Source organism: Poromitra crassiceps (assembly GCF_964638095.1).
Source record: "Poromitra crassiceps genome assembly, chromosome: 4".
In the NCBI taxonomy this organism is placed as follows: Eukaryota; Metazoa; Chordata; class Actinopteri; order Beryciformes; family Melamphaidae; genus Poromitra; species Poromitra crassiceps.
The window spans coordinates 63,333,971-63,352,510 of record NC_139626.1 but is presented as its reverse complement, the minus strand read 5'-3'; the positions used below and the strand labels follow the sequence as shown (position 1 = coordinate 63,352,510).

The 18,540-nt window shown below is 42.3% G+C and overlaps 2 protein-coding genes across 2 annotated transcripts in view; both read right to left on the bottom strand.

Moving 5' to 3' along the window:
• ncapd3 (non-SMC condensin II complex, subunit D3) overlaps window positions 1–3,392 on the bottom strand; it is a gene marked incomplete at its 3' end in the record, with an annotated part of 123,357 nt that extends 119,965 nt beyond the window's left edge. Inside the window, exon 1 of the mRNA XM_083636022.1 lies at window positions 3,303–3,392. Within this exon, the coding sequence (XP_083492148.1) occupies window positions 3,303–3,354 (52 nt within the window). The 5' untranslated portion in view covers window positions 3,355–3,392. The remainder of the gene's footprint in view (window positions 1–3,302) is intronic.
• A 4,407-nt stretch (window positions 3,393–7,799) lies between these two features.
• Window positions 7,800–17,674, bottom strand: LOC310775897 (uncharacterized protein; the record flags this gene model as incomplete). Its single annotated transcript, XM_083636021.1, has 3 exons — window positions 7,800–9,136; window positions 10,651–11,195; window positions 17,491–17,674. The coding sequence occupies 3 exons, from the start codon at window positions 17,672–17,674 to the stop codon at window positions 8,282–8,284; spliced, it is 1,584 nt and encodes a 527-aa protein (XP_083492147.1). The 3' UTR covers window positions 7,800–8,281.
• Window positions 17,675–18,540: the final 866 nt, after the last annotated feature.

Genomic DNA, 18,540 nt, shown 5'->3' with positions numbered 1-18,540 from the left:
CACAGAAAGAAGAAAAAATGTCTGTTTGAAATGAACCACCATTTTGTGTCTCAAAGAAGGGCAGCGGAAACACAGGTGCAACCAAAACATTAATGAGGGCCCCAGCTCTGGTCTGGAACACCTTAATGGAATGGAAGTTGGAAACCATCATTAATGTTCTGGTTACACCTGTGTTTACCCTGCCTTTGATACACCAAATTAAATGCTGTGCAACGGGTCTATTGGCATGAGGTCTTGTGAAGGTTTAATCTTGCGATTAAGGCAACGATACGGAAAATTGGCAAATTTTGGGGTGCAGGTTTTGCTAGTATAGAAAGTTCGCCGAGCAGCCAGCAGCGACCGGCTTGTTCCGGTGGTGTCATGCGAAATGGGCGTGGTTTCGGGTCTTGCCTGGAAAGCCTGTGGGATCCATAATAACGCTGATCGATCAGATATTGAATATCAGCCTACCCTAAGTAAGTCTACTCTAGCAGCCATATTCTAATAGCTAATTGCCGGAAAAGTAGGCCTGAACTGGGGTATGGTAATATTACTGTCAAAGGTCATACTTTAAAAATAAAGTTTAGCAAATTTCATAACCATAAGATAATATAATATAATAAGATAATAAGATAATTTAATGCGCTTCAGAACAGAGTAGACATTTTAAATCTTGGTTCAGGTTTCCCAGATGCCATAGCACTGTAACAGGCAGCTGTTTGTGTTCTGGTGTCCCCTACATGCAGGGTCCAAAATTAGCACCAGCTAAATGCTGCCTGGTAAAATATACAAGTAGTAGATTTGCCTGTCTCACCAGCCAAAAACAAACAAACAAACAACACTGATCCATTGAGCGGTCCACTAGCCATTTGGCTGGTGGACAAAAAGTTAATTTTGGACCTTGCCTACATGTGAGGCACTTTTAACACAATTGTATGTGTCACTACACACCCAGGCTCAGAAAGTGTAAAGTATTATTATTATTATTATTATTGTAAATGCATAGTCCCAAATGAGCTCTTTGGCTAGCATCTGTCTCTCTGTGTATAATATATGTACTGTATATGTAAGGGTTAATGCACGACGAGGTGTCCATTCTCACTTTTTAAGGGACGACGTGGAGGCGTGAACCGTCCAAGGCGAAGCCGAGGATGGTTGCCTCCGCGAAACAAAAAAGGTTTTGACTCTGATGAAGACGCAGCAGGCGTCGAAACGTTAGTCATTGAATAAAGCAATTTTCCAGTGAATCGTGTGCTCCAGGATCCTCTTTGGTTTGTCCATTGAACTTTTGTCGTGATACTGTCCTGTCCTGAGAGCACCGACCTCCTTTTGTGGAGGGGCTGACGCGCAAGAGACTCCTTTTGTAGAGCTAAATCTGTGTATAGAAAAAAAAAAAAATTTAATGGAGCAGTGTTTAAGATTTTTTTTCTGCTCTCCCCAAATTTTCAATAAACCTTTATGGCATATTATTACAATACAACAATAATGGTGTTGACAGTAATAGAAGATGCCAAATCATTCAAAACAATAAGCATTTTGCTTTTAGGAGCATTGTGCCAGCGTGCAGCGCTGTTCCAAAACATGTCAACGTGCGTCGTTGCCTGGGAAACGCACATCCCATAATACAACTGTTCGCATCGCATCCCATAATAGTATGATGATACTTGGGATGCCATTGCGAACAGGTTAGCTAAAAGTTTAGCGTCGCCAGTGAGGGCCCCCACCGTTGCGGTCGGGGTACGTTTCGAAATCCCTCCAGGCCTGAAAGATTTTCTAGGGGAAACACTGTGGAGTATCTTAGTTTCAACTGTATTGAGCTAACAAGGGGCAGCTTTGTGTTATTTGACCATCCCTGCGTTTGAACGGTTTATCGGCGTTATCTCTCTCCACATAAAGACAGCCTCGCCTCGCTAATCAAGCTATAACCATAGCTCGACTTAACTGTGCATGTAAACATACTAAGTGTCTTAGTCCTAACATGATATAGCCATTGTCTTAGTCCTAACGTGATAGTCATTGTCTTAGTCCTAACATGATATAGCCACTGGTTTTCTCTCCTTTGATTTTCAAGTGTTTTCCCTCAAACACACCCCATGGGATAAGCTCATAGTGTATGGTGTCTGTATGTATTGTATTTATATTGCCTAATTGCATCTGTAGGGATGGTGTCATTCATTTAGGTGTCATTTGGTTGACTTGAATGCTACATTTTAAGGTTTGTTTTTTATTGTGGATTACATTGACTTCTGGCAGCAAGTTGTCACCTGTCACACCTGTGATTTGTCTCTGTGTCACTGCACCCTGAAGAAGGCACAAGCCGACACGTGTTGGTGTATTTTAATTATTCCAGCCCATTGAATTAAATTAAAGGCCTTTTATATATTTCAATCCTCCTTGAGTGGCTGGATTTGGATTTTTTTCATGCCTTTTTTGTCATAAATCGTCCTCTCCATTTGAATAGAGGGATCGGCCAAGCAGCATTTTGGTAAACAAACCGCGTTTCCGGGTGGAAACTGCAATGGGATCCTATATGGAGCTAGCTTTGAGTGCTCACTCCAGCTGTGCGGTGTACATTTTAACAACTGTGACAGTTCACACAACTTTGACACGACATGCATATAGTATACATCAAACTATTGAGCTACTACTCTCACTCAGAATGTCCAAATATAAGCGACGTCGTCATGTATAGTTTTTGAGATATTAACGTTTGTTTGGCACAACTCGTACTAGTTAACTTCCGCAATGGAATGTTGAATTGTTGACGTTTTATCTTGTACCGTTTTCTTTATTTGTATATGAAACATCTTGTGACTGAGTCTGAAATAAGGAAAAACAACATGATATACGTCTCTCACACACACACACACACACACACACACACACACACACACACACACACACACACACACACACACACACACACACACACACACACACACACACACACACACACACACACACACACACACACAACTTTTCCAGACTTTCCAGAGCAGCTAGGAAGTTCGGAACCCTGATTCAGTAACATGTCGTCGTTGTTCACGCAATATTATATGATCAGAACTAACGCTACGTGTCGAAAGTGATCATGTCTCCACTGCAGAGACGAGTGGCCTCAACGCGAGACTCATCACAGTCATTCTTCCTTCTGACTCTAGCGTTGAGGCGACAGAGACGATGTTTTGACAAGTTAGCACAGGGCAATCGCACCACAAGGTAGCGGCTACACGTTACCATTTAGCCAGGAAAAGCTGTGTGGAAAAGAAAGGCAACCAGAAAGCAACCAAACTCGTTAATGAGAAGCAAAAGCGTCGTTTTACCTGAAGGAAGTTCATGTAACCTCATAAATTGGAGCGCAGGGAGTATATCCATCTCGACTAACTAGTCAAATCGTCCCGCGCGCCGACCGCCCAAACACACGCACGCATGCGCAATATAGTCTGCTTCTTCTTCCTCTTCCTTTATCCTCCTTCTTCTTCTTTGGAGTTTTATGGCGGTTGGCATCCTTAAAGTTGCACTACCGCCACCTACTGGAGTTGAGCATTTTCACAGTGCAAACTACACTACTACATTTTAAAAAGAAATGGTGTCCTTATTTGTTAGCAGGAGCACGAACAGGGCCTTTTGTTTTAGAGTGTTGAATTGAATAAATGTAGAATTGAACTTATTGCTGACATCAAAGCATAGTTTCTTACCTGTAAATGTACATTTATGAATATGGTATTTGTCGATTTCAATAATAAGATTCATCATGTTCTCACAGGTGTTATTGTGTATCATTCTGTATCATTTTCCATGAGACCAAACAATACATTCTTCCTATATAAAGTAAATTGGGTAATGCTAAAATAAGCGCACAGCAGTTTCACGACATACATTACACAAACTACAATTCTCAATCACATCACATCATGTCTTTCTTTCTTTTTTAGTTTTTGGCTGGAGCAAATTTATGAATGGGTTTAAAGTAGACTTCCTTAACTTTATTGGTAATTAACTATTGATTAGTTAGAAGCCAGCCAGGCCTTCTTCCATACCACATCATCTACAAATTGATTCCAATATGAAATCACTTGTTTTTATGTATCCAACATACTGTTGTTATCCAGTCTGGTTTATTTGTATGAATGTATGTATGTATGAATGTATGTATGCTTTTTTTCTATACAGGGAGCCTGTAAACACCTGCTTCGTTACACCCGTACTCATTCACTCATTTGGATTGGGGGGGGGGACACCCCCCCAAACCAAGGTTACTATTTGTCTGTCTTGCCTGTCTTTTTCTCATTCAAAGCCCTGATGAAGAAGACCTTGCAGGACCCATGTCTATTTTCATAAACTTTTAAGGCCTTCATTTATTTATTATTATTATCGTTTGAAATCCACAAACTTTCAAGGACCATGCAGCACGTTACCGGTGTTATTGCAGGCTGTCCCAATGCAATGTCATTAACCAGGAAGAGAAAAATAGATTTCAGAAAAACACTTAATAGCATTTTCTCAAGACAAATTTGTATTGTAAAATACACAAAAAATACATAGCTTACTATTTACAAAAAAATAAATCGAGCTGGAGCTGCTAGCAGCCGCAATATCAGAATCAGATGCATCCATTTTGCTTTGGCTAGTGTCAAATGAAACAGTTTTCTGAACTACGGTGACGATGGGAATCATTACAATTCTGTGGATCGTCTACATCTGTCCAATTCAATTTGTCAGTGTTGTTGATGAGTGTGATTTAATTTCATTGGCCACTGCAGTAACGAGCCACCAGATTGGGCACCCTAAATGCAGAAGTGATTCTGGACCTGGTAGCGAGCAGTCCTAGAATGTCCTGTGTTGTTTTCATAGTGCGGTGTGCAAAACAAACATCTGGATTGACACAGTAATGTGCACGAAATGGTGAAACATGTTCAATCAGTGTTTCCCAAAGCCCAAGACGATGCCCTCAAATGTCTTCTATTCCGTTGACTCGGGGTTTTCCGGACCCCGGTAAGAATAGCTGTAGCATTTGCTGCAGCTAACGGGGATCCTAATAAACTCAACTAAATGTTCCTACACTCGACAGCATGATCATGCTTACTGTTGTGGGTAGGGGTGCACCGATCACCGATCGCCTATGGGAAATATCTGCCCAACCGATCATCGACCGATCACCGATTACCGATTACCGATCACCGATATATAAACTCCTCAAAGAAAGTTTGGAAACGTTATTTTAGGTCGATTATCTCTCCCCTTTAATAATACCAATTGGCATTGTATTTTATATCGTTGGAAAGCCTGATTAGTGATAGGGCTTTTTTTTATTTAAAGAAAAAATATATATATATATAAAAAAAATGGCCGATCGCCGATCGCATATTTGAGGTCAAAATCGGCCGATACAGATTGCTTGCCGATCGATCGGTGCACCCCTAGTTGTGGGTACATCTGACTATTGGGTTAGTGCAGTGCTTCCCAAACTGGGGTACGCGTACCCCTAGGGATACATGGAGGTACTACAGGGGGTACTTAAGAGAAAGGGGGAAATGTAAAAATCTAAGAATAAATCACGAGAATAAATGAAACATTCAAATAAATCTGCTCAGGAGGCAGTCATTGCAATTCTTTGACTCCATTTCTTAGATTGTAAAGTGATATTCTTCAAAAGTTGGGTTAGCATTCATTCATTGCATTAAATATCAGGGTTCCCACCATTTTTAACAGACACAATTTCAAAACTTTTCCAGGACCTAGAATATAATTTCCCTGACCATGTGACATAAAATTAAAGGGACAGCTCACCCTAAAATCAAAAATATTTGTCCTCTCACCGGTTTGTGTTATTTATCCATCTAGATTGTTTTGTGTTAGTTGTCTGGGTTGAGGAAATATTGAGTGTAGAGATGCCTGCCTTCTCTCCAATACAATGGAACTGGACGGCACTCGGCTTGTGCTGCTCAAAGTGCCAAAACAAATACCTCAAAACATGCCTCCTTCCCAAACCTCAGAACCTGCCTCATCTCCAAACTCAAAGCCTTCCTCATGAAAAACTCAACGGCAATGTCTCTTTTCAGAAATCATGACCCAGTTACTCAAGATAATCCACAGACTTGTTGTGAGCAGTTTTATGTAGGAACTATTTTTGACCGAACTACACCTGATAGCTAGCTGCTGCTGCTAGTTTCATGTAGGAACTAGCTAGCAGCTAGTGTAGTTCGGTCGAAAGAAAATAGTTCCTCACAAGTTAAGGTCTGTGGATTATCTTGAGTAACCGGGTCATGATTTCTGGAAAGAAACATTGCTGTTTGTTTTTCAAATGTTTTTTTTTTTATGTACAGTATTTACTTTTGCCGCATTGAGCACCACAAGCCGAGTGCCGTCCAGTTCCATTGTATTGGAGAGAAGGCAGACATCTCTAGCAGTGTTTGCCCTACCACGCCACGCCAGAAAAAGAATTGCAAAATATATATATATCGAGATATAGATATAGATATAGATATATAGATATATTACAATACAACAATACTGGTGTTGACAGTAACAGAAGATGCCAAATCATTCAAAACTGTAAGCATTTTGCTTTTAGGAGCATTGTGCCAGCGTGCACCGCTGTTCCAAAACATGTCAATGTGTGTCGTTGCCTGGGAAACGCACATCCCATAATAAAACTGTTCGCATCGCATCCCATAATAGTATGATGATACTTGGGATGCCATTGCGAACATAGATGCGAACAGGTTAGCTAAAAGTTTAGCGTCGCCAGCGAGGGCCCCCGCCGTTGCGGTCGAGGTACGTTTCGTAATCCCTCCAGGCCTGAACATTTTTCTAGGGGAAACACTGTACAGCCAATATGTCCAAAACTCAGGCAACTATCCCAAAACAATCTAAATGGATAAATAACACTACAGGTGAGAGGAAAAATATGTCTTTGGATTTTAGGGTGAGCTGTTAAGTACATGAAATGTAGATTGTAGCACCATGCCCTTCACCCCAAGATACTATATTCACCAGCATTCACATAATAGTATTAAAGGAGAACTCCACCGAAAAAGCAATTTACTTTGACAGTTATTTAAATAAGTTTAGTGGACCAGTGATGTGGTCCACTGCCTCTGATTGTCTTTCGACGGTTGGATTGGTCAGGTTATTGCCACAAGATGAAGTAGGATTTACAACACATGACACGCTTGGATATTGCTTCGATGTCAAAATGCGTGCCTGATACCAAAGATATGTGCAGGTGCAGGTATGACATTCCAAAACACTCTAAATCCCAAACCTTTTCCAGGTCTGGGAAACTGTTTTTCAAATTCCATAACTTTTTCAGGAATTTCATGACCGTGGAAACCCTGTAGTATTGCTATAGAGAGGCAACGTGACCACCTACTTCCTGCTTCAGCACTGTACCAGAGATTTCTATCCGCCATTTATTTTCCCATGCACATTTCGTAAAATGCTTCATATACTGGTTCAAACCAAACGGTACAGATATATTTAGAAACAGGAGAGGATAACATTTCACTGGGACCAAAACGTTAAAAAAAATCAAAAAAAGTTTTGGTCCGAGTGAAATGTTCTATGGTCTCTCCCGATTATAGCGTTAGCCGAACCGTTTGGTTAAAACTATTTTATAAGCATTTTACGAAATGTCTATGGGAAAATAAATGGCGGATGAAAATCTCTGGTACAGTGCTGAAGCAGGAAGTGACGTTCCACTTTGCCTCTCTATAGCTTTCTCTTAGTTTTCTAGGCAAAATGATCGGGTAGCGGGGATACTTGGAGTCACAAGTCAGAGAAAGGGCGTAGTGAAGCCAAAAAAGTGTTAGTGTGGATACTGATAGTTTTACTGAGCACAATTATAACAGTCATTGTAAAAAATGATGCAGCAATGTGTTTTTACAGAACCCCACGTTTTAGAAAGGAAGCCATTTGAAGGTACAAATGTGGGACTTTTTTGAAATTCTCAAAAATGACAGTACAAAATGCTTGATTTTGAGTTAGTAGTGGGGGTTGTCCTGAACTCAAATATATCAGTCATTGTCAGGATTTCTATTGGCCTTGGGCCTTTAAAGGGGATGCCGAAAACCTCTTTGGGGGAGCTGAAAATTCCGCTATGCAGGAAAACCCCTGTCAGAGGAGTAAAGAAACCAGAAACCAGTCACATTTAAGAAGCTAAAATCAGATACATTTCATTCCCCACTCCCCTTAAAAATTACTCTAAACGATTATCGAAATAGTTAGTGATTAATTCAATAGTTGACAATCAATTAATCATTACTTTGTTACTTCTCTGCACCAAACTCATCAGACAACCTCAAAACCCTTCCTCCTCATCTCCAACCTCAAAACCTTCTTCCTCTTCTCCAACCTCAAAAGCTTCTTCATCTTCTCCGACCTCAGAACCTCCGTCTTCTCCAACCTCAAAACCTTCTTCCTCTTCTCCAACCTCAGAACCTGCCTCCTTTCCAACCTCAGAACCTGCCTCCTTCCCAACCTCAGAACCTGCCTCCTCATCTCCAAACTCAAAGCCTTTCTCATCTTCTCCAACCTCAGAACCTGCTTCCTCATCTCCAACCTCAAAGCCTTCCTCATCTTCTCCAACCTCAGAACCTGCTTCCTCATCTCCAACCTCAAAGCCTTCCTCATCTTCTCCAACCTCAAAGCCTTCCTCATCTTCTCCAACCTCAAAACCTTCCTCCTCAGCTCCAACCTCAAAACCTTCATCTTCTCCAACCTCAGAACTTGCCTCCTTTCCAACCTCAGAACCTTCCTCATCTCCAACCTCATAACCTTCCTCATCTTCTCCAACCTCATAACCTTCCTCAGGCTCGTCCTCAGGTGGCTGTAACACGTCCATCACTGCAGAGTCCTCTAGATCCTCGAGGTCTAGGCTTGCGGTGAAGGGGTTCTCGCCCTTGAGGTAGCTCGCCAGCTTCATGCGAATGATGTCGTGCTCGAGGATGTCACGCGCGACCTTCAGGCTGGCCTTCTTTGACTGTTCCATCCAACTCTTGTGGTTGCAGATGTGGTCATCAGATTTGATGTGTTTCTGAATTAGATGGTGTTGCATGGGAATGAAGAGGTCACATGCTGCACAGTGGACCGTCTCCACTTTGCTGATGGATTCCTTCATATCGAGCTTTCCGATGACGTCCTGTTCTTTGTGCACCTGGCAGTAGAGAGGAAACGTATGAAAAATTCATATCACGATTATAGTGACCAAAAATAGCACGTTATCAGTATTATCGTATTATCACTGTATTGTTAAAATGTGCTGAAATGTTCAAAAAGTACTGATACACTGACTGAAAAATCATTTCATCAAGTTCTATAGAGGGTGTGCACGTGACATCACAGAGGCAGAAGTCACTGCGGGGTCACACCCACTGAGTGGCAGCAAGACTGAGCTTGAATGCAGTGCTCAGCCTAGATAAATGACACCTGTAGTTAGGGCTGGGCGATATGACGATATATTTCGTCTGGACGATAGAAAATGTATTTCGTCTCATATGATGCTCGCTGATCGTTTATATCGTTGTGTTGCAAATCACACTCTTTACGGCAATACTGTCCGTCATTTGGATGACGCTGTGCTTTCTTCATTCCGTTTTCTTTTTTACTCACGTCCACACATGCACCAGACTCTGTGTCAACAAGCCCCTTGCATCCCTTTATAAGTGGCACAAATGAGTATGCTAAAGAGCAGGGAGATGTTACCTCCACTCCGTCCGCCTAGTCTACCCAGGCATTTGCGCTGTGTTAAGTCCGTGTTTGATCCATATTTGTGTGTGCCCTCCTAACGTTAAACCTGGCAAAACATCTCCTCCCATCCTCTCATCATCCCAAGGAAATCCCTTGAGGAGCAGACAACAAAACGTCTATTGTTAGCTTTAGCTCATAGCTTTCCCTGGGTTTAGCTAAGAGTTTTGTTGGATAACCGTGAAATCCCGGAGTGGAGTACTTTTGTTGAGTGAACTGAACTGGTAACATGGAAATCCCGAAGTGGAGCATTTTTGTTCCTTTATAAACGAACTGAGAGAACTGGACTGCACTATAGGCTAAATAACTTTTATTCTACCCGTTTTGCTCTAATGTAATCTTTGAAAATCGAACTGGTGGTGTGGTTCAGTTTGTGTTTCATTCTATTGCCCTGCAACTAATTATTATTATTTGTGTTAGCTATGCTTATCTGTATTCTGAATGCATGTATCCTTTGTGAGGTTTGACAACATTTTAACTGGTTTAACTGCTACATAAATAAATGGCCATGTGGTCATTATATATAAACTATAAATTTAATTTACAGAAAATATGCTATGTCGTGATATATATCTGTATCGGGATATGAAATGACCTATATCGGGATATGAGATTTTGGTCATATCGCCCAGCCCTACCTGCTGCTCAGGGAGGAACCTGCTGAATGTTTTGCCACTCAGTCCCAATTGAGGGGGCGTGTTCCGGTGGGAAAGTGATGTCAGTGCGTAGCATACCCTCTATATTGAAAACTCTGACCTCGTAACTTTGGTTAACGATGGACAGTATTTACTGTGTTTTTCCGAAGTGCAGTAATTTAAACAAGTTTTTAATCGTTACAATTTGAAACGGTAATAATACTAACAACCAGGAATTGAATCACTTTTTTTTATTATTATTATTAAACCATAATCGTTTCATCCCTACCTTGCAGATGAAACCAGTGTAGTACCGTAATCTTTTCAGTCTTGTAATCTCTCTCTTCTGCTCAGCCTGCTTATACTTGTGCAGTATGTGCTCCTGTATGAAATCCGAGGTGGGCTTGGTCAGTTGGGTGGACAGGAACTTGAAGTGGTCCTTGTGGAAGCGACCCTCAAGGTGAAGGTCCATGTCTTCCTTGTACAACGAGCGGAACTGACACACCGGGCACGCAAATGTGTTAGACTTGAAGTGCTTCTTATTTATTCCCTTTGGGATGGGCTTGCCCTGTTGCATCTTCACCTGGGTGGGCGGAGCTTCCTCCCCATCTGATTCAGATTCTGCCCCAGCAATCTCTTTCTTCTTCCTCTTGGCGTATGGTTCATCAGCTGCAGGCAGCCTTTGCTTTCTCTTCTTCTGGTCATCATGACCATAGCCACCGCCGCCGCCACCAGATCTGTAGTGATCTCGGGAAGAGGTGAATGACCGGTCACCACCGCTCCCTTTCCTTCCTCTGTCTGACGGTGTGAATGATGGAGGCATCTGCATTGTGCCTGTGTGGATGAGAGCAGGGGTGGGTAGTAAGACATTACATGTAATGCACACGAGTAAAGCAGCGCACCCACTGAGTTTGAAGTCGATCGGATGAACGGTTCTCAAGATAAACCACTTTTTGTTGCCAGTAGGTGGCACTATGACTATGCGTGTCCAAAATTTGGCACCGCACTCCATTGGGTTCCCAGCAGCGCAGTCCCCAAGTTTGAAGTCGATCGGACGAACGATTCTCGAGATAAGCCGTTTTTTGTGTTGCCGTTAGGTGGCGCTACTATGACTACTATGCGTGCACTCTGTCACGCCCCCCCTAAGTGCACTCCCCGAGTTTGAAGGCGATCCAATGAACGGTTCTTGAGATATGCGAAGGGCCGACATAGATACATACATATAGACACACTAACCCAGACAAAGACATGCATACATACAGACGGACAGAATCGCCTTTTAGATCTAGTCTTGGTTTTTGAGAGTGTCAGTTGAAAACGAGCTTGGTTTAGCTGTAGCCTATCTCAGTGTGGTAGATAATGATGTGTTAGATAGAAAGTGTAATTAAAGTTGTTGGTGATTGTTGTAGATTTTTTTTTTTTAGAAAGTCACCAATATTTATAGATGTTTTTGTGACACAAATAGATGTGATAAGAATCATTTTCAACATTACAATAACAACAAGTTGTTCAAATCCAAAAACGTACGTATGTAAATAATTTATATTTTGCACAGAAAAAGATCAAGATTTTGAAGGCTAAGAACATTTCAGTGTGTTTTTGTTTTTACCAGAAGTGAGTTTACTACATCTAGCAGTAGTCTATCAAGCCAGATTGTCTCTTCTACATGTAATTATGTGACTGCACCAGAGACAGTCTGTACTTCACGCCCACAGAGCCTGCTCAAAGGAAGTTGGGGGGGAATGTGATAGTAAATTATTGATTGAGTGCTTATTGATTTTTTGCTTATGATCTATGGCCCTTCTAAGATGTATTTTGTGAACCATGCTCTTCATCATTGCAGAACATTCCTGTATAGGGAGAACATGGATCTTGCCTTGTGTGAGTAGACATCAGATTGTTGTGTCTTGTGAACATCAGATTGACTACTGACGTCATGGAAATGTACTGAGTTGGAGAAAGGTTGTATGAAGTGGAAAAGTACTGCCCTCCAAGGTGGGGGGGCGGGTGCCATAGTTTCAGTATATGATGAGTTGTAAAAATGACTCATGGCTCCTTGGGACAACGTGGTCGGGGAGACCCTCTGTGCACAGATGTTAACGTAGATTATACCATGGTCTGGGTGAATACTCGATTCTGATTGGCTGCAAGGTGTCCATTAAAAAGTGATATTGTACAGTGATAATGGACACCTAGCTAAATGGTCTGTTCACCGTTCATATCAATGCGCCATAGTTTCACAGTGTGGTATCAAGAGAGCTGTTTGAGCTCTATACCCCCGTTAAGGGTTAATATGACAATTTTCTAAGTTGAGAAAAAAATTGGCTCGGTCAAAGTAAGTATTTAAATCACCCCTGTGTGCTCAGTTTATCAAAAATAACTCTTATTTACAATTTTGATTTTCGTTTCGGAGATTTCCCTCCCCTGACAGAAGCCGGCTCTGAGCCATTATGAGCCACTCTCCGGACAGAGAAAATGGGCGTGAACAGCCGAGGAAAGAGAGAGAGAGAGAGAGAGAGAGAGAGAGAGAGAGAGAGAGAGAGAGAGGAGCAGGGAAGCTTGCACTGTGTGTGTCAACAGCGCTGTGCTGTCCTCCTTTCTCTCTCTCTCCTCTCGCCTCTTCATACGCACATTTTCTCTGTCCCACAGTAAACCCTGGAGAATAATACTCATGTATAGAGTCGTTTCCATGTTGCCAAACACTATTGACAGTTTGAGCCTTCCCGCAGATGGCAAAACAAGCAGTTTTTTTTGGACTCCAACATACTGAAAGCAGATAGTTTTCACTCTGCTCCTGCCTCGCGCCATTTACGTCTTATAAGACCCGCAGACGTTAACGCAATTCCCTGGAATGCGAGTTTAAACGACCCAGTTACATGGCGTTGCATTCTTAGACATTGCCGTTTTATTTTGTATGTTGTTACATAGGCTACAATTGGCCAAATTATTAGTTAGCTTGATTCTAGAATTGTGCCAGGTGTAGAAACTAAGCAGCCATTTTATCCCATGATAGCCTAATCTCGAGGGGACTATTTTGTCTCGCCGGTTCTCAACTCATATTCAAGGTTATGAAAACTAGATTTTGATTGCAAAATGCATGGAAATATAAATGAATGGTCTTGTTTTGTTTCTTTGGCAAGTGACCATGGTATAAGCGGGTTAATGCACTTCGAGGTGTCCATTATCACTTTTTAAGGGACTTCGCGGAGGCAAACCATCCTCGGCTTCGCCTCGGACGGTTCACGCCTCCACGTCGTCCCTTAAAAAGTGATAATGGACACCTCGTCGTGCATTAACCCTTACATAAATCCTCCTAAATACACTTGAAACGGGTATCTCATTATTGATGGATCAGCAGGGCATTTCAGCAATTTTTCTATCACAGGAATCACTTCAGACCGGAGGAAGTTGGGACCGATGCAAGCGATTGGAGAAATACGAGCATGAGGAGTATTTCTCCAATCGCCTGCCTTCAGGCGGGACATCCCTCTATCATCGCTCATTATTTTCCTTGAGTTTCCCTTTCCACTTTGGCCATGTTTACCCTGCCTGACGTTTTTAAATGTGACCTGTATGTTTACCCTGCCTGACGTTTTTAAATGTGACCTGTATGTTTACCCTGCCTGACGTTTTTAAATGTGACCTGTATGTTTACCCTGCCTGACATTTTTAAATGTGACCTGTATGTTTACCCTGCCTGACGTTTTTAAATGTGACCTGTATGTTTACCCTGCCTGACGTTTTTAAATGTGACCTGTATGTTTACCCTGCCTGACGTTTTTAAATGTGACCTGTATGTTTACCCTGCCTGACGTTTTTAAATGTGACCTGTATGTTTACCCTGCCTGACGTTTTTAAATGTGACCTGTATGTTTACCCTGCCTGACGTTTTTAAATGTGACCTGTATGTTTACCCTGCCTGACGTTTTTAAATGTGACCTGTATGTTTACCCTGCCTGACGTTTTTAAATGTGACCTGTATGTTTACCCTGCCTGACGTTTTTAAATGTGACCTGTATGTTTACCCTGCCTGACGTTTTTAAATGTGACCTGTATGTTTACCCTGCCTGACGTTTTTAAATGTGACCTGTATGTTTACCCTGCCTGACGTTTTTAAATGTGACCTGTATGTTTACCCTGCCTGACGTTTTTAAATGTGACCTGTATGTTTACCCTGCCTGACGTTTTTAAATGTGACCTGTATGTTTACCCTGCCTGACGTTTTTAAATGTGACCTGTATGTTTACCCTGCCTGACCTTTTTAAATGTGACCTGTATGTTTACCCTGCCTGACGTTTTTAAATGTGACCTGTATGTTTACCCTGCCTGACCTTTTTAAATGTGACCTGTATGTTTACCCTGCCTGACGTTTTTAAATGTGACCTGTATGTTTACCCTGCCTGACGTTTTTAAATGTGACCTGTATGTTTACCCTGCCTGACCTTTTTAAATGTGACCTGTATGTTTACCCTGCCTGACGTTTTTAAATGTGACCTGTATGTTTACCCTGCCTGACCTTTTTAAATGTGACCTGTATGTTTACCCTGCCTGACGTTTTTAAATGTGACCTGTATGTTTACCCTGCCTGACGTTTTTAAATGTGACCTGTATGTTTACCCTGCCTGACGTTTTTAAATGTGACCTGTATGTTTACCCTGCCTGACGTTTTTAAATGTGACCTGTATGTTTACCCTGCCTGACGTTTTTAAATGTGACCTGTATGTTTACCCTGCCTGACCTTTTTAAATGTGACCTGTATGTTTACCCTGCCTGACCTTTTTAAATGTGACCTGTATCTGGATAAGTTAGTTGGATGTTATCTGGATAAGGAAAAAATGCATGTAACATACATTTTTTGTGTTTACATGCAAGGTGTAAACACATCGTGATCAGAATGTGATCAGATCTTTCTGACCATATCTCAGAGAGAGAGAGAGAGAGAGAGAGAGAGAGAGAGAGAGAGCCTGGTGAGCAAGCTTAGTTTTGAGAGAGAGCCTGGTGAGCGAGGTTCGTTTTAAGAGACTAGTCTAGTAGTCTAGTAGTGACACTTCACTGGAAACTCACTGGTAGCGAACCAACAGGCCGAAGGCCGAATTTAGGGAGTGTGAGTATTTCATGACACGTTTTGCTTCCCAGGTGCGCTGGATTTGATCACTGTGCTGCCGTATCCGTGTGACTGCAAGAGATGTTGTTTGCCATGATAGTGAGATCAAACACAACCTGCTGTAAATTCGGCACAGGCTGTGGGAAGACTGCTTTTAAACGGTTGTTTCATGCAGCAGGAATATCATTTTAACTCCGCCACCTAAACTACTGGCTTCGGTGGGGATATTATTATATCTTTGGAGCTGTGATCGGACGTTGGAGAAGGGTAGGAGAGCGTTTTGAACGCTCGACCGCTGTGAACATGTAACTGAAGTTGGCCGCAGCGTAGCCGCGACACGCAACTCTAAATGGATTCTCCTTTAGATTTGCGCACGGCTTGCCCTTCTCCGTGGAAGTCAGACCCAAAACAAGCTCGTACGGGCTTCAAACATGCACGAAACGGTATCTTTCCCTTTTCAGAGACTCTTCTTCCGGGGGCGTGGCGCTGCTGTGCAGTTGAAATGCGGCCACGCCCCGGAAGAAGAGTCTCTGAAAAGGGAAAGATACCGTTTCTGGCTACACAAATAAGCATCGTACTCATAAACTGAAAGTTAACAAACACCGTTGCCAGCCCGTTATGAGGGAAGACACCCGTGGCTACGCGTGAGTACTTTTGTCTTTGTGATTCGTGCATGTTTGAAGCCCGTAGAGCTTGGTTTGGGTCTGACTTCCACGGAGAAGGGCAAGCTGTGCGCAACTCTAAAGGAGAATCCATTTAGAGTTGCGTGTCACGGCTAGCCGCAGTGTAGCTTCTGAAGGTTGCCAAACTTCATTCATAGTTTTGTTTTGAAATTGGCCGCCAACTAGCGCTGAACCGGAAGAACAAACACAATTGGAATACCAGGGCCCCGTTCCAATACCCATACTTCCATACTATTTAGTAGGCAAAAAAAGATTTAGTATGTCCCAATACATAGTATGTCAGATGCAGTATGCCAAGAGTACCAGGATGTTGTACTACATCAGCTCCTATTTCGGAGTATGCATCGATGCATGCTGCTTCAGCCAAACTTCCCCACAATCCTTTGCGCAGCAGGAAGTTATGTCTTCTTCTTCTTCTTCTAATGTTTTATGGCGGTTGGCAAACAACTTTTTGTGCATTACCGCCACCTACTGGAGTTACGTCGCACTGACTGAGCTGCGTGTTCATGAATGAGATAATTAACTTTAAGAAAGCCTTGAAATATGTTAAAACCAAACAAGCATGGTGTGTACCAAAACATGCATATCTTGATTCCTGTTTAGATCTCTGACTTAATGTTTTTGCTTTATTTATTTTATTTTGTTTATTTGATTGTCTGTTCCAATTTTGTAAATGTTTAGTCTGAATTTTTTGTATAATGTACTGTTTGTTACTGCCAGACTTTGTTTATTGAATTAAAAAAAAAAAAAAAAAAAATCAAATGTGGCGCTGCGGACGTCGGCGGAAGTGAGCAAGAGGTCGGAGTTCAGGAAGCTCACGTGACGACAGATGTAGTGTGTCCCAATAGTATGCATTTTGCATGCATGCTGCACACTACAATCCATACTTTGTGAGGGCAGCGGCAGTACATACTACAAGAAAGAAGTACAAGTATGGGTATTGTAACGGGGCCTATGTTTCAGGCATTGAGAATGGCAAAACATCAAGATTTTTCATTGCCATGTTTATTAGGGAAAACAGCAGGTAGCATATATATGCATGTTATTAAGTTTCTTAAAGAAATTGGGGTAGACACAAGAATGTAAGAGTAGTTGTTTTGTTTTTGTTTGTTTTGTTTTGAATCCCCTGTTCCACAATCCAGTCCAATTGGTGGCGGTAATGCACCTTTAAGTTGGTTGCCAACCGCCATAAAACACTAAAGAAGAAGAAGAAGAACACATACCATGGGTCTGAATAGAGATAGGCTGTCCTCATCAAACTCCTCATTTGTTTCACAGCCTACCATGCTTTACTGCATAAAATAAACGTTTGATCAACAAGCGTTGTTTTGTCCCTTCTCACCTTTGGAAGAGACCCGGGAGTCCCTGGAGAACCTCGTCTGCCGACCTCCATAGCCCCCGAGCCCCGACGCCGAGTCCTTATAACGTCCTCCAGACCCACCGCCTCCCCACCCAGAACCCGACCCACCGCCTCCCCAGCTGGAGTCCCTCAGCCTCCTGGACCCAGAGCCGTAATGGCGGTCCATGCTTTAGTACAGTGTAGACTACACTGTGTAGACTACGCTGTTTCAATAATCCGCTTCACACTGCGGAAGAGTAGCCTTTACTGCAAGGCCTGTGTTGTGCTAGCGAAGCCAATATAAGAAGTTCCGGGGAGGCTTTTCAAAGTAAAAGAACGATTCTGCTCCTCCGTCTTTTCCGTAGTCTCTTAAAACAGACTGTCTTATCTACATCCGGTGGATGCAGCTATATACAGCAAAGAGCATGGAAGGAAAGAGACGAAACTCCGGCCATTTTTGGAAACAGAATGTGCCTCGCAGTGGTCAGCTGCGGTAGCGCGGGCCCCTATAATCAGCCTCTCTAAACAGTAACTCAACGGGAGAACACTCTAAATTTCGTGGATTCACATCTTTTCTGGGCGTACTGTAAATCTTGATTGAAGTGGTGTAGTGCAGGGATGTAAAACAACAACCATATTGTGGAAACTAAGCAAAATTTTTCTTTTTTTTCTTTTAGTTTTTTCAAGATAAATAGTAAATGCAAAGGACCCGAGGTTAAAACCACGGCAACGCACTTCTGACGGAGTGGACGACAGCCGCATTAGCTATTTATCTTGAAAAAACTAAACAAAGAAAACGAAAAATTTTGCTTAGTTTCCACAATATGGTTGTTGTTTTACATCCCTGCACTACACCACTTCAATCAAGATTTGCAGTACGCCCGGAAAAGATGTGAATCCCCAAAGTTTAGAGTGTTCTCCCGTTGAGTTACTGTTTAGAGAGGCTGATTATTGGGGCCCGTGCTACCGCAGCTGACCACTGCGAGCCTGTGCGAGGTTCTTTTGGCGCTGTCACGCTTCCAAAAATAAAAAATGGCGGAGGCTGCTGGGCGC